This window comes from Falco peregrinus, chromosome 11 (genome assembly GCF_023634155.1).
Source record: "Falco peregrinus isolate bFalPer1 chromosome 11, bFalPer1.pri, whole genome shotgun sequence".
NCBI classification, from domain to species: Eukaryota; Metazoa; Chordata; class Aves; order Falconiformes; family Falconidae; genus Falco; species Falco peregrinus.
The window spans coordinates 595,006-611,748 of NC_073731.1; the positions used below are offsets into that span (position 1 = coordinate 595,006).

Genomic DNA, 16,743 nt, shown 5'->3' on the forward strand with positions numbered 1-16,743 from the left:
TCACACCAGCTGTATTCAGAGCAGCCCAACGGCAGCATATTTGTAAGCAGCACCCACAATTTACGAGGCAGAATCCAATGCATCCTAATACTAGAGTGAGTTCTGGCACCAGCTTCACAACAGAGGAAGCCCACAACAGCAGCGTTTAGCAACTTCTGCTTTAAAGAGCGCAACAAATAAATATGGAAACAGATTTCTTTAAGGTGATGCAATTGTCACAAAGTGAACACAGCACTTCTACACAAACAAACCGTGAAGAAAAGGTACTGCGCTGCCTTGCCTCCTATTGCTTTTAGAGTGATAAATAGCATATACCACTATAAAAACAGTATCCAAAGAGCACTTAAGAGACCATTTTTAAATCACAGGGAACTATTCTGCTAATATTCAAATACTTTTCACACTAAAGAATCTCCAAACACTATGTACTACTATCGCTTCCAAGAGAACAAAATTCAATAAACAGGTAAAATTCAACAGAAGAAGTTAGAGCAATCAATGCTTGCTGTGCTTGAGACAGGAAGTGATAGCTACCAGCTCAAAATCTTGCAAACATCATGTAATAATAAATTACTACAATCCTCATCACGTGCTAGTAACTCATTCTGAAGCTTGAGTTACTACCTATCATTGTTTTGAAGTCATAGTCTTAATCTTTGTATTTATAAGATATGTTACAAATATAAAATTGGTATTAAGCAAAAATATTTATTCTTGAAAGATAATTTCATTGATAAAAAGCAGTATTATAATCTTATCAGCGAAAAATTTCCCTGTATTGCTCATTCGAAATAAAAGCTGTAGGCCAGACTCTGTACCCTGAAGGGGACCAGCAAGTTTTGCTTAAAGGCCCAAAGTAACACAGACAATGCTTTTGGAATGGAGACCCATGCTATACTCTCCATGCAGTTTAGGGGCAGAGAAAATAAAAAGATAAAAGCCCAACACATTAAAAAAAAAAAAAAAAACAACAAAGCAGCCATGAAGCAAAATATATATTAAAAAGCAAAACCAAACAACAGACCAGCTCAACCACAAGCAGTCAGTTTTTTTAAGTTTATGGCCGACTTGAACCATCTCTCTACAAACGTTCAGGGAAGGCAGCTCTTGAAATTGCAGCTGCCTCTCCTCCCTGAGTGAGCTGACTGTGCATGAATTTTTAGCTTGCACATAAAAGCGGTTTCGCTAACACGAACAAAATATATACATTCTCAGGCGCAGCCACAGCTTGATGGCTCAGCTACGCTGAGCACCCCACGCCTGGAAGCTGGGTCGATGTATAGCTTCTGATGTGCATCACGCTGTCGTTAATCATATCTGGTCTGTGTTTCCTCAGCCCTGAGCCGGGCATCCGAGCGCAGCCAGCAGCTCCAGAAGCTACGCAGCCAGCCTCGGCACCGGGAGGCTCGCCGAGCCCTGACGCTCGCCTTCGCTTGAGCAAATAGTTTTCAAGGCTCCCCGCTTCGGCTGGGCTGCACGCTGACTTGACTGCCAGGCAACACGCCGCCGCTGACACTGGTCACGGTACACACCTAATGGCCTGACCTCCTTTCCCTGCTAATTGCATTACACAGCCAGCTGGCTCCAGAGAGGAGTCGTCTGTTCGACTGAAGAATTTCTGCTTTTGGGGAGGCAGGGCTGCTACTTTTGCTAAGTAACAGTCGGGCCTGACATCCCCATTGTCTGGCTGACAGTGTACCCATCCTAAAATCTAAGTTTTATTTGTAAATTAACCAAGAAACTTCCTGCCAGAACAGTGCTGCCTGGAGACTGATAATGTGTGCCTTTCATTCCCTTTCACTCTTACTGTATCACTGCCAATTTGTTTTTCTGCTGCTCGCCAGCCCTAGGCTATAAAAGCCTTGTAAGACATAAGTGCAATTATAGTCCTGGAGTCAAATGAATTGGACAAATCCAATACCACAGCTCTGTCCCCACTTTGCAAACCCCTACAGCAGTTAGATTAGCTGCTAAAAATCTAATCTAGCTCTAGCTAACAAATTTCTGTGGCGAAGGAGCAAGAGTTCAGTATGGGGTTGCAACCAGATTTCTGAATTGAAAAAGTTCTGCTATGACAATGGAGAGGACTGAATAAATCAAAAATTCTGCAGCTTGTTTTTAAACCGGTAAGTACAATTTCGGTAGAACAAGACAGGGACAGTATGATGCTGTTACTATGACTGATTTTCATTCTTGCCACAAGATAGCCAAATTAAAAAAAAAGTTTAGAACCAATGATGCTGAACCCTACGGCAGCAAAAGATTATCAGCTGAATTTTGATTATTCCACCAGAAAAGATTTCTTTCAGGGCTAAGACTTATTTGGAGAGGGGTTTTTTTCTTCCTCCTGAAAGAGCAATATAATGTGTCAGCATATATTTCAAATGAAGGAATACGAACTGCAAATTACAACTGTACTGCACAAAAATATGGGGCCAAGTTCATCCTTAGTGGAAGTGTACTTATTCTTATAAATTTATACCAGAAGTGAATTTATCCTATTGTGTTCGGTAAAAATAAAGACCCATAATAATATATTTAAGTAAAATTACTGCATCTGCTTAATTCCCCAGCCCACAGAATTTATGACCTGCTGTACTACTTCCTTGGCCAGCAGGTGGTAAGACCTTCTGTTCAGCTCCAGAGCCTGCAAGCCGAGCACACTGATTGGTATTGAATTCTTTTTGCCTGTCTGTAGGCAAAATAAGCAGAGAAGAAACCACAGAAATTACATAAAGATTTCAGAGATAAGGGGGACCCCCTAGGTTCCAGATAGCATCCATGGGATCCTATTTGATAGAAGCAGGAGAAAAGGCAAGGAAAAAAGTTGGGCCCCCCATTGCATTGTGACTGGCAACATAATCTTCTCCTACCAGTAATACTGTACTCTATCACAATATACAGTTTTATCACAGCAAACATTAAAATGGAGAAGGTATGCAATGACATTGTCATCTGCCTTCCTCCCACACACTGTTATGAAAAAGAAGGATTAACAGAAAGAAGTAATAAATATAAAATATTTTTTCAACCTGGATGTACCATTCCAATAATCAGCCCAGCATGCGCTAACTGTTCAGTGAGCAAGTGGAAATATTAAAATACTTCTGATGATCCAAGAGTTGCCACAATCTTGGAAGCACCATTGCATCTGATCACGACTCAGTTAACCAGGTATTGCAGAATTCACAAGCGCAGCATCAACAGGTGTGTGTGTGGGGGAAATACATTTTCCTCTTGTTTAAGAGTATGTTGCAGGCAGTCACATGTTTCTTTTCAGACACACGTGCCAGTTGTGGCCTGCAGATGAAAGGCTGCCAAAAAATCAACGTGGGACTTCTGTAGACTGAGGAATTTTGTCACTAAAGTATCAATGTACTTGCCTTTACATATTTCAGTACAGGGCCTCCACAGCGAAGGTTCACAAGTGGAAATTTCAAGTAACCAACACTTGTAGGGTTAGAAGAGTTCTTCCAGTATTATATATTCCATATATTGTGGATATACACTCACGCTCAAACCACTGGTTTCAAATGCAGGCTAGTTCATCCATCAGCATTTTCAAAGCATTACAGAACTATCAATCATCGAGTAATTTTACAGTGCTTCTGAAATGCATCTTGCCTCCACTCTTTGCTGCAATTTTATAAAATTTGTTAACAAGTCTGTGCTAATTTGCACAAAAATATATGCTTGCTTACAAAAGAGCTGTGATAAATTAAATGAATCTGTTTTGTGCAGAAGCATGGAACCACAGAAGATTATATGTTAAAAAAGACCTCTGGAAGTCGTCTGGTCCAACTCTCTGCTTACAGTGGGGGCAGCTCCCGAAGTCCATTAGGTTGCTCAGAGCTTTGTCCTTCTTTACAGGAATACACAGTTTGATCCCTGCAGGGTTTCATTCCTACAGCAGATTTAAGTTTTTTGTGTTTTTTAAAATCTTAAAGCAATTACTTTGCAGTGATTTCTGTGGATGATATGTACTGGAGTTGGCCTTGTTTCCTAGCACTTCAAGACTTGGAAGCTGGCAACTAACTAAATGCTTGTGCTTTTTGTTTCTCACAAAGAAGACATTCTCTTAAAACAAATATAGGGAATACAACTAAATAGAATAACTAGACTCTCAATGTCTGTGTTATCCCTAACATGGATGGGAATTAGGAGAATTAGTAAAATACACTGTTTGCAATTAAGACCCATTTTCCCCCTTGTGGTAGCTCTGTCAGTCTGTGCTCTCTCCTCTCCCAGGTGATGTACTACTCAACAGCTAGACAGTATTTCACTGTCTTTGCTATGCATCTGTAAAATCCAGGAGCTATGACTTACATGCGGAGATTGGACTAAACAACCACAATCCGTGTAGGAAAAATAAGACTAGGAAAAATATGGTAGGAGTTCTCAAACATGAGTAACTCTGCTGCAAAATAATCTGTTCTCCATATCCATGTGGAATAGGGTAAGAATAAATGGGCTTAAACTGAAGCAAAGTAGATGCCACAAGAAATTTTCTGATGGTACAAGAAGTGGAGCATAGGAATACATTGCCTAGGGAAACTGTAGTGTTTGTCACTGGAGTTTTTAACTAGCAGCTGGATATATACCAGCCAGGAACAATAAAAATACAGATGAGCCCTACCTTGGTAAAGTGACAGAGCCTATACAGCCTCTTAATATGTACCACAGCCCTACTGCTCTACCCTGAAGTACTCTGATTACATTTTTTTCCATAGCCACATAAATCCACTAATATGAAGATAATGAGTTGCCTTCATAAAGGGAAACATGTAATTGTGTTGGGTTTTTTTGTTGCTTTTTTTTGTGACAGCTATCACAATAAAAAAAAGAAAGGCTCTAGCTTTACTATTAAACGCTGGGCAATTTTTCAAGACCAGTAATCAGAAATTCTACCTTTTTATTTCAAGGAAAAGCACACGGTATTTTGAAACTAACTGGACAACCAATACAATCACCCAGTGACATATTTATAGATAATTTTCACAGCACAATAGTATCACATGGTAGGCTGGATGGCTGTAGCAGCATTATTAACACACATTAACAACCTATGTAGGACAAGTTGCCAATCCTAATTAAGAAGGCAACGATTCAGTATGCACCTAAAATCTTCTTTGACTCTAAGCAGCAGTTGGCAAGCACCATAATCTGAAATCACTCCTTGTTAGGAAAGACAAATGATTAAGTACTGATACCAACAAAATTTGGGGCTGGGTTCTGGCCATCTTTGAAGTAGAGTCTGCTTGTCAGAATGGTGAATAACTGGATAATGGTTTTAAATATCAGCTGGCTGCTTTTGGTAGTATGCTTGTCACTTCTCTTTCACTTCTTTTCTTTCCTGTTATGTGCTGGACGATTCATCTGTAAGGTTTTATTATGCTGCATTTGGTTGTTTTGTTCTACCAAACTACAACAGCTTTGGCAGGCAGAGAACATACAAATGAAATTATTGCTAATATTATTACTAATGGCGGTATTTGAGGCTCCCACGGAAATGTTAATTGCATTTCTGAATCCAGAATTTAGATGCCATTTAATTCAGGTAATATAGCTGCAGAGCACCATGTGGCACAGCAAAGATGGCCTGCTAGGACCAGTTAGCACAATCCATTTTCAGTTTAAACTTCAATTATAAGCACCTGAAGACTACAGACAATGTCTTGAAATGCTCAGGAAATTATTTACCTTTTTGGTAAGTGAATCATCTGAATCTGATGGCATTCTTGTAGACACATGAAAAATAATTTCCACAGTCGAGGTAGCGTAATAGGGTGCTGTTTGTCCTGTGCTGCCATTGCGCTGCAGGCCGCCCATAAACCCACCATGCGTTGAAAGATCAACCTGATTGATTGAGAGTCATAATTAGAAGAAATTTGAAAAGACTGATGAATAAATCAGTATTTATTTATATACCAAGACTTGGTGAATTTACCACTCTTGAATTCTGTAGCCAACCCAGAGAAAAAGGAAGTCTTCCCTTACAAGTTTGTGATCTTTGTGTTAATCTGTCTGTTTCCTATTCCTGTATCTGGCATTTACTAAAACTAAACATCTCTTCACTAGGTACTACGTCATTATCTATATGGCTATTCTACCTTCCTTCCAGCAAACAGCAAGGATGCAAAAGCATTATCATGCGCAGCTGCTCTAAGAGATACGCACAGCTTAGCGAACCCACTCAAAGCATACACTCTGAGAAATAATTATGAAGTGCAGAGAAAATATAAACAATCAGAAGGTTCATACAAAAAGGAAAACCTTAGAAGAAATTATTCTTAGAAGAAATGTTTTTTTGAAGACAAGCCTGTGTCCAACAGCTTGTTTGTTTACCCAACTGCATCAGTCTGAGGATGCTACCTCTCCCTGTAGACCTTGTGTCACTTAAATCCTTGAAAATGGAAAGCAGCTACTCAGTATTTCCAAAAACCGTAAATGTTCATGTCATTTTAGGTTACTGACACCATTTCAACAATGCAAACTAAACGTTGTCCTTTGTAAAGCAGTCCTGTGGTTGGGTATGTGAGGAGCTAAAAGGAGCTAAAATTACGGTGAAATTATGCTGTAGGTCTTAATGACGCAGAAAGCAGCAGTGTCCACTGCAGCACCACCTGTGCAATCACAAACATGTAGGATGGGTTCATCTAGAAGTAGCATATGGATTTACAGCATTCTGCTGAAAAGGTGATCATAAGTACTACTGAATATTAACGTGTATAAAAAAAAATAATCTTTTTTTAATAATTATAAATATGCAGTGATAAGCAATTTGTTTTCCAGTATGTTAGCTTGCCTAAATTTATGACTATTACCTCCCAGCCCAGTCCAGCAACAAAATCTTCATATGCCTGGCTTCCTCGGGCATTGGACAGTATGGAACATTTGTCCTCCTGTCCTTCTGCAATGTAAAACACTGCAATCTTATGCGTTTCACGGCTGTAATTTGATATAGAAAGAAACGAAGGTTAAAGAAGTTTTAGCTCAAAATTATTTTTCAGACCACCTGCACTCAAAAGCTATGAACAAGCAACCATGTTTAACTCCACCTGTCTGTTACATCACTTTCAGTTGCAGAAATGTATTTTCACCAATTATTTTTCCCCATGACCACACTGCAGACACCACAGTTCAGAGAGCAGAGCCAAGTCTATTCCTTTTGTGCATCAGCAAAAGAATTGATGACCAAGTTCCAATTACACAGCTAATCACTTACATCTGTGCAACCTTGCCAACGACAGTAAGATTGCACAGGTGTTAATGGGAGCACAATATAACCTACAGAATTTTAATTATAGGGTGATGATATACAAGAAAGAAAAACATTACTGACTTCCAGATCCTGGGTTGAGTTCTAGAAGGCTGACAGTGACAACTGGCTTCTTTGAAAACCAGCTGAGTGGATTTGGTAAGGAAATTGTTGGGATAGAAGAAAATCAGAACTCTGCAGTGCTGCACATATTTTTCAAATAGCTACATGTCAAGTAATTAAAAAGAATATATCATATTCAGAATTCTATTCTGCCACTACCTGGCCGTAAAGCAGTTGTATGGAGATCACCCTTTAAAATACTGCTTCCGACACAGGGATCACTCTGCAGAAAATCATCCTTTCTGAGTTGAGCCAAGGTCACAAAAAAATTTGAAACTTCTTCCCTCCCCTCTCAGCTAAAAAAACCAGGAAATAGTTGCTGTCTCTTATTATTTGCTACTCATTTTCGATTCTATGTATATAGTGCCAGTGAAAATACTTTATCCATTCAGGCTCCAGAACTCTTTAAAAACAAACAATCCATTTTTCATACAAATATTTGTATTGCTAGCACATGCAATTTTAATGAAGTTTTGGTTTTGGCACCTTACTCATTCTGTCTTCGGAAACACTAACCTTATCAATGGTGTGTTTAGTAAGCATTACCTACCATTGGCGGGAATCCAGATTTTTCAGTTCTCGCAGTAATTTTGAATTTTTCTTAAGAAGATGAAAGCTTTTTCTACAAATAGATTAAATTAAAAAAAAATATCTGAAGGAAAACGTAAGACAGTACAGACACAGTATTTTCTCATTCAAATACCTGAGAGAAGGGAATCAAATTAGCATGACTCAAATTATTTTTGTATTGTATTTATAAACAGTCTACATCTATTTAAAATAATCACTGAAGCAGGTATCCATAAAAGTCCAAAGGTATGCTCTGCCTACCACCCAGCTACATAATTCTCACTTTAAGTGTGTACCTGTTTGGGGGTAGAAGTGAGAAGAGTAAGAGCACCATACACATGTTCTGAACCCTCTCTTCCTACCTTCTATCCCAGGAGTTCATCCCCAAGTCATTTAGCAGCAGCCGACAGAAATAAAAGGATGCTTGAGGTTCAGCAGGACGTGGTGGTTCTTGACAGGCCACCTTCATACCGAACTCCGAGCTGCACTTAAACATATACTCTTTTTCACGGGCACTCTGCCTCATCAGGGCTTCAGCGATTGCATTCTCTTGGTCGTAGCTCATACCAAACGGTGGTGGCGATGGCTCGTTCAGCTTTCGCTGGGGATGTAAAAGACATTCAGGGCTGGTGTTACCAATCTTTTCCAGCAAATGGTCCAGGGCATCTTCTCCGTCTTCCACCTGAGAAATGTCTTTCTGGGAAGTGAAGTGGTGCTCAGAGTTGCCCGAGATCACAAATGCTTTTGTTGCACTCTGCTGTGGAAGGCAGCCCTCCAAAGGTCCGTACAATATTCTGCCATCCCAAGAGTACTTCCCTGAGATATCTCTGACAATTACCCTAACGTCTGAGGGGGTTGCTGCTGGCTCAGTGTCTGTCGTCTTCTCTGCAGGGATTTGGAGGTAAGATATAAGAGTACTGTCATTAAACACAAAGAGCTGCAGGTTGGGACTCCGGAAGACTTCTGAGGACAGCTCGGAGGACTCAACGTAGGAGTTGTCATGGTTCTCGCTAAGGAGACTGTGGAGAATGGCAGGGCCTCCACTAAGTGGGTAGTGACTCAGGTGATTCACCAAGTGAGTCATAACCATCCGCGCCGTTAAAGGTATCAACTCTAAATTCCTCCTCCTTTTTTCTAAAATGATCAACAAAAAGAAAATAGATCAGTAACAGCAGCAAGACACCGTTAAAAAAAGAGCATCTGCAAATTTCTGTAAGATTTCAGAAGCTTGCCTTAGTTGTCCTCCTAATTCTTCCTGTTAAAGAAACTATTTACAATCAGCTTCCAAGAAATTCTACCTGTCACACATTTTATTTTATTTTACCACATGCTCTTTGACATTCAGTCTAATGTAACATCCAGGTCTCCACAAACACGCACAAAGTCCTTCACAGCAATCCCACAGCACCTGCTGTCACTAGTTTAATCTGGCAGGTTAAGGCATTTCTCCTTAGCGTCTGTATTCCCAGTCATCCCCACAGCAATCATAGCAAGAGAGGGACACAGCACAAAAAGCAAAAGGTAAACCAGTGATGCAACTAAGAACCACTGCTTCTTGATCTTTAGCAGCATAGTGCAAAAGTTTATGTATGAGGCAGGAAGAGACTTTCTGGATTCCAAGATGTTCCCTTCAGCACAGGCAAATATATCCGTTATTCCATAGATTGATCATGCTCCGAGTTACGTTGTTCCTCCACTTCTACTGGAATGTTATACCAGAATATTACCCCTTTTTTATAGCCAGAAACCTTATAATTTTCAAGGTTGGTTCATGCTCAATTTCAAACCATTTTTCTTTAGTTTATAGCATTTTCCTCTTTCCTTGCTATTTATACCTTCTAATGCACTTTTAAACAACAGTTACATCCCTTTTCAGCTTTTTCCTAGCCCCGCCAAAACCAAAATTTTTCAGCCTCCTCTCACAAGAGGCTCTTCGTTCTTTTCCTGTATCCTGTAAGTAGAAAAATTTCTGAACTGATCCTTTTCAAAAGCAAGCTAACCAAAGAACTTGTATGACACTAACATATCCAATAGGAGAAACAACTCATTCTACCCAAAATGAGAAATGTACCCGACATGTAACTTTATCCTTCTGCTATTCGCAGCATGTCCTACTCAGTAAGGAACCTGTGCAGAACAGGTTTAATGTTTTTAACTTTTTTGTTCAAAGTACACATACAAAACCAAAGAAAATAAGCTGCACGATGGAAAAAAGGACACCATCAAAACTTGGAAGTACTGTTTTACAGCATCACTGTCAATCCAACATTATCTTGCTCCACTTCATATTGCATCTGTACTTTTGATTCCTTTGCAGAAATACATTAATGCATATTAATATGTGAAATTACTTAAAATGGACATAATTCATAGTTGAACAGCCATTGTTTTAAAGGTTATTTTTAACAACTGTTTGAAATAAAGATGACCTCTATGATAAATCCTTTAGAGATAAAATATATATTTATAAAAATAAATTATTTCATGTGTTTGGATGCATTCTTTTAAGTTGACTTTTAAAAGTCAGTAACACGTACCTAGATCCAAATAATCTCTTTTCACTTTAAAGACAGGTAGATTGTGAATCAGCAGGAACTGCATATTTATGCAGCTGCAGAATTTTATCCAAATTGTACATTTTCTTATCCAATCACTCAGAGCAGGCAAATTATCTATGACAATGGGTTCATTTCTGCTGAAAAATTCAAGAAGGGCAGCTGCATATTTCTGAAAGAAGTTTGATTTGGGGCTCATCTTTGGTTGTTGAATTTAATTCTATATACTAAATTCTAAGCAGTACCAAAGGCAAAACCAGCTTCTCCGTCTATTCTATCTCTGCTATACAGCACCACAGTGTCATTTTCTTTCTCCTGTGATCTTCGTAAAGAGCAATGTCAGCAACAAACTTGAATATCCTATTACAGAGACAACTGAAATCAATCAAAAAGGGCACTGCCCAGTTTTTCAAGGAACAGTTGCTGCGTGCAGTAAGGAGGACATTTTCAAGGAAGAGATGTAACCTGGAAAGCTTTATTTCCTAGCTGCTGAACACCGACACGCTGGTCCTCACCACACTGTGAATTCTCTTACCTTCAGCAACAGTGAGCAGGTTGCCCAAATCTGTGGAAGAGTGGCAATGGGCTGGCTCAGAGCTCCTGACATTCCCAAGTGGCAAAAATGGGTCATAATCACTGGACGAGAGATCTGCAAGACTCAGCACATAATGGCTTTGCTGAGTATACGTGCTGGAGCCATTCACACAGCAGTGTAGAACCTGCAAGTGGACAAGCATGAGACTGAAGAAGTAATGAAGTATATATTACACTACCCACTTAAACACGTTCAACGAGGAGTGACCCACCATAATTTTTACACTGTGAAAGCCAGGACACGGTACAAAAACCACCTATGTGTAAACACGGAGTTTTTAAAATAACACTTCATCAGCACTTATTTTGTATTTTTAACAGCTCGCTTCAGGCCTTACTTTGTGTTTTTAACAGCCCATTTCAAATAATCTTTGCAGAACTATTTGAATTTTTTTCCCTGGCTTGGGTGTCTTAAGCATTTGACCTTTCTCTCTTCACTGTCTTCTCTCTGTTCTACATCTCTGATCTTACCATCTTAACATGTTGCATTATTAACTTCTCATCTGTATGACTTCTGCCCACACTGCGAGAATTCATGATTTTCTACAACTTGCTAAAAATGCTTCTGTCCATAACAGGACCAGTGAAAAGCATCTTTAAACATCTAGACACAGTAAGTCATATTCATTCCTCATACTCACTCTGTAAATATAGTCCAGTAAAGGGGCTTTGGATGCATGTTGATCCTCAAGAACACCAGCAGATACCGGCTCCAGTAGCATTTTCATGGGTAATGCCATACACCAATCCAATAAGCAAAGTAGCAGTGAAACTATAAACTAAACAAAACCACAGAACACAGTATTTAGGTATATTCTGTGAAACAGTTAAAGGTATGAGTTTGAAAGTTTAAAATGCCGCTCTGTTTCTAAGCAATTTCATTTAATAACCATCTCGAACAGCACAAGGAAAGAACAGAGACTGCTCTTTTCAGTGATGTACCTTTTTATCTGCTTCCACAGAAGAGTATTCAGCACTCGGCAAAAGAAATGCAATAGTGGCCACAAGGATCTACATTAAAATAAACAAAATTCCAGAAAGATATTTAACTACTTTTGCTATAAAGACAGAACATCAAACTTCATTTGAACAGGGTATGAAAAAGATTAACTTCTCTTAGGAGCATCTAACTGTCCTTGTAAATCAATGTCCAAGTGAAACAAAATGTTTTACTGATCATTTTGGAAATACATCACTACAAATGAGAGAAGTACACTGGTCTTAGGATTACAGCAAATGCATCTCCTAACAGTAATTACAGACAAAAGAAAAATAATCAGAAAGTCACAATTACAGTAGCTCAAGTAAGGAATTAAGACAACTTTGCATATGATTTCCATAGAAATATTTTAAAGAAACTGACGTACTTCAGTAATTTTTCTGGACAGAGAGGATTCGTACTTCTGAAGCTTTTGCCAGTGAGAAACCAGAAGCTGAAGAACATCACAGGCTACCTGAGCTACCAGCTTATTAGAAAACTGGAAGAAGAAAAGGTGATTAGAAGCCAAATAGAATATCCAGCTATAATACAACGCAGTCAGTTTTTCTACATTTTATATTATTTTGCATCTACACAAACAATAAAAAATGTTACTGTTGCAAAATCACAATTGTAAGCATTAGTGAACAGCAGGCTCAACATTACCTGTGCAATCTTAACTTGGGCTGTTGGGGAAAGGCTGTTTAGGTACACAATCCCATGCTATTTCTGCAAATATTTTCCGCTTTTATATAGGACACCACCTTGGCCCCACGGAAGAACTGTGCATATACTCTGAGAGCTATGCCCACTGAACATAATAACATGCAATGGTTCAGAACTGGGAGAGATCTCTTTTTGAAGATGGCTAATGCCACACCACTAATGCCATGTAGAACGTCCTGAGCAGTTGTGTGTTAAGCAGCATACCGTCAGTGCTTTGAATGGAAAGAAACCAGCACACTGTCCTCCATATAATCAGCAACTATGTAAAAAATGAAGATACCTTTTTTACACAATGCTTATTAATTACAGAGGCCATCATAGTAATACCTTCAGTGTCACACCTATGACATTGATTGCTTCCTTCACTTGGGGATGGTTTGTGCATTGCGTTAGTTCTTCACATATCCAAACTCCAAGACCACAAATGGCTATGCATCTTTTTTAAAAGAAAAAGTGATTTTGTCAGAATTTTTAGAATATCCAGGGGGAAAAGAAAAATTAAAAAAAAGAAAAGAAAGAAAAGTACAACAATGCAATCTCTCTTCCCTCTCACACAGCAGGTCAACACCTCCATGGTGCTGAGTGGACCTCATCTTAAGAGGGCTAAAGTGTGAAACAGAACAAGGTCTTAAAATAAAAGATTAGTCGGGATGAGTTTGGTACAGTGCTCTGGGTGATGCTCTGTTTAGAAAGGAATGTACTCTGAATAATTAGAAAAAATAAGGTGGGCACCTGAAGGAGACAAGGAGACCATCAAGTCAGGAAATCGTTGCACAAAGAAAATTGAAAGGTCTACTCCACCTAGATCCCACTTATTGTCAATGGAATGATTAGGTGTCAAAATCAAGTGAGTATGTATGTAAAGATGTTGTGTAACCTCTCAGAAAACTGTATAAATTACCTGACTTTTCACTGAAAACTTTGGAGCTAGTTTGTCTGGTGCGAATCGGCTAGCTCCCCAACACTGCACGAAATAAATACCTTTGCTACTTAAAGACAAAATTTGTCTCTGAGCAGTTACTCTGTGCCATTTTGGCATCAAGTGAAGAACTCTAAACAGGACCAAACCACAAGGCAGTAGTAACAACTCAGCTATACATGCACCAGAAAAAAAAAGTGAGAAAGACTTTCCTATTTTCCCATTTCTTTTACTCAAAAATTTTACCTTGCGGGTTCACTTGGCTCCTCTGTAGCATTCTTCAATAAAATATTTATGAGGTAACACTAAAATGGTAAGATAAATTAAAATAAGCATCTTTTTCATACATCTAGTTTAAAAAAGTTGTTTAATTTTAATATAGTTAGAAGTGAAATTACTTTAATTCTCAGTCTATTCTTAGAGCATTTTTACCTCATGCCAATTTTATTTTGTCAGGGGAGAAATACTTACTGATACAGGCCCCTGTGGATAAATATCATCGATCCAAAAATCATGAACAGGCAGCAAGATTGAAACCAATTCATTTTCAGAGTTGGTGGGTATTTACTAACAATGAGTGGTGATCACTTGATAATACAAACTGTAGTGTTTAGGCTACTGATATGGAGAAATAGTGTGAAATGGGGACAATGGACATTGATCGTGATTGTATATGACTTCTCAGGAATGTGGGTATGGTGACTAGTCATGGGTGCAGTGTCTGGTCACATAGGCACACAGCCTTGAGGAGACCCCTACAGTTTTGAGGAGACGCCTGCCCTTCCTCCTTTAACAAAGGGGCTATTTTAAAAAAGAATGAGAAAAGGATGAGAGATATTCCAGTGTTATCTAGAGGAAGGAAGTGCTAAGTCTTGCTGGAGAAGTTCAGATGGTCACAAGGACATGAATCACCTACAAACCTGCAAGACCACCACATTCCAGGCAACAGACTGATAAGCTAATTAACATATGAAGCGAGAGTAATCGGATTTAGGTAACGAATATGTATAGGCGTTAATTGAATATTCATTTGTTTTATTGTATAAATGTGAGATGGTCCATCACTTTGGGCATGCACGCTTGTGGAGGAGCAATCCCCCCCCCCCCACCCCTGCATCTGCGCGCAATAAACATACCTACTTTATAACTTTCGAGTCTTAATTCCGTATGTCACTACAAGCAAGCCATTAGTGTATTTTTCAGTACAGAAAAGACACTTTTAAAATTGAGACTGTTTTAACACAACCCCAATGACTATCCAAGGCCTGATGAAGGAAAGGTACCTTGGGAGCCAAGTGTGATAAGGGTTTTGCATTCTCTCCAGTTCAACCTTCTCAGGCCGCACAAGGAATTCAGAGATTCCTCCCCAGCTACACCTAATTTTGAACAATGGGTCACCGTGTGCCTCAGGTTTACCAAAAAGCAACAGACTTGTATAAGGGCACCTATTTGGGCAGGTTTCACCTGCAAGTCATGTTCCAGGTCTTTGTCAGGTCTTTGGGGGAGGGGGAATGTGCGATTTTTCCCCTACAAGATTACTGTTGTGAAGGTCATTAAATTACAAAGCTTTCCATCCTGCAGAGCAATTTGTGTCTCAAGGTGCCCCACTGAAATTAAATCTCAGGGAAAAACCATTCACATAAGATGATGGTTCTAACAGTGAAGCTTGCTTTAGCATTTTACTATAATACCAATAGGGCAAAAAATATCTTCCCTTATGTACACCCCATGCTTCTTAGAAGACAAGCCAATATACACAGATACAATGAACAGACACTTTAAATAATATCACCAACATCATTTAGTGATGTGACAGGCATTGGGCTGGAAAACTTCACATTTTATCACAGCCAGTTCACTCTCCTTGAAAATAAAACGATATTTGCAGTATCTAAGCTTTGTTAATTTTATGGTACATGTTAAGCAACGCAACGCTTATCAAATAAGTACATATAACGTGTGCAGTTGTGGGGCTTTGAAGTGACTGAATAGTAAAAATATGGCAGGTTACCTAAGATTTACTAATGAAATGTGACTTTACCTTCACATCTGCAGTTCCTGCAATGATCTCACCGGCTTCTGAAATAGGTCTCAACAGTGGGATTTCTTGGTAGATGTTTGGAAAGCAAACAAGAGAACCAAGGATGGTGTGAGCTTCTGAACGGGGAGCCTAACAAAGGAAAAGTAAACAAAAAGATTCATAAAAACAACTTCATAAAGTTATGAAAATTACATATGCTAGGATTTTAGTGTACATCACCATAAACAGTAAGTGTGCTGTATTCACAGTGCAATATTTAAAGTGTCCTGAGGAACATATCCTGGTAGCTTTCCCTTTACAACTACAGCAGAAGCTGCACTGAAGCAGCAAGCAACAAACGCTTTCCTGCCCATGATTTTTGCTGCTGAGTTGCTCTGCTCTTTTTCTGAGGCTGAGCTTCTCTAGCAGGTACCTGGCTCTGCTCCTAAGCATATTCTACATTTTTAATACCTCCTCTGTCATGACACAAGCCAACTATCAGCAATTTGGTGTCAATAAAAAATACAAAACAAGCTAAAGAAAAGCTGAGTGGGAGTTTTATGTGCTAATCCAGCACTATTATTAGCTGATTGTGTGACACAAAGGACAGAACAATGCACTCGAACTGACTGTATACATGGTAAGAACGCATATATATTCCTGCTTGAATAAAACCATCAAAAGCAACATGGCATAAGCTATAAATGCATTAACTACTGCTATATAATCATGCGAAGTTTTATGCTTGTAGGAAAAATTGGAAGTGGTGTACGGTTGTTTGGGTGGGGGTTTTTTCCATAGAAAGTAAAGTACTCACTTCTTATTAGCATTTTTAAGCTTTGGATCAATGATCAAACTGATCAGTTTAAGAGAGATGTCAGAAAATTACTGGCCGTAAATGCTTTGAGGGATGATGGAAAAAGTGTGCTAGGTTCACGGCTCACCATTTCAGTTCTGTTGAAACATGAGAGGGCTGTGTTCCTGTGCAGGGCCACCTGC

General features: G+C 39.1%; 1 protein-coding gene across 4 annotated transcripts in view; it reads right to left on the reverse strand.

Moving 5' to 3' along the window:
• Positions 1-16,743, reverse strand: part of RALGAPA2 (Ral GTPase activating protein catalytic subunit alpha 2) — a 136,206-nt gene that overhangs the window by 57,558 nt on the left and 61,905 nt on the right. For all 4 annotated transcript variants that reach the window (XM_055816543.1, XM_055816544.1, XM_055816546.1 and 1 more), the window contains 11 exons: positions 15,766-15,894; positions 13,971-14,029; positions 13,133-13,241; positions 12,468-12,578; positions 12,043-12,111; positions 11,742-11,879; positions 11,042-11,225; positions 8,314-9,085; positions 7,932-8,003; positions 6,825-6,948; positions 5,701-5,856 (listed from right to left, as the gene is read on the reverse strand). In XM_055816543.1, the coding sequence (XP_055672518.1) occupies positions 5,701-5,856; positions 6,825-6,948; positions 7,932-8,003; positions 8,314-9,085; positions 11,042-11,225; positions 11,742-11,879; positions 12,043-12,111; positions 12,468-12,578; positions 13,133-13,241; positions 13,971-14,029; positions 15,766-15,894 (1,923 nt within the window). The remainder of the gene's footprint in view (positions 1-5,700; positions 5,857-6,824; positions 6,949-7,931; positions 8,004-8,313; positions 9,086-11,041; positions 11,226-11,741; positions 11,880-12,042; positions 12,112-12,467; positions 12,579-13,132; positions 13,242-13,970; positions 14,030-15,765; positions 15,895-16,743) is intronic.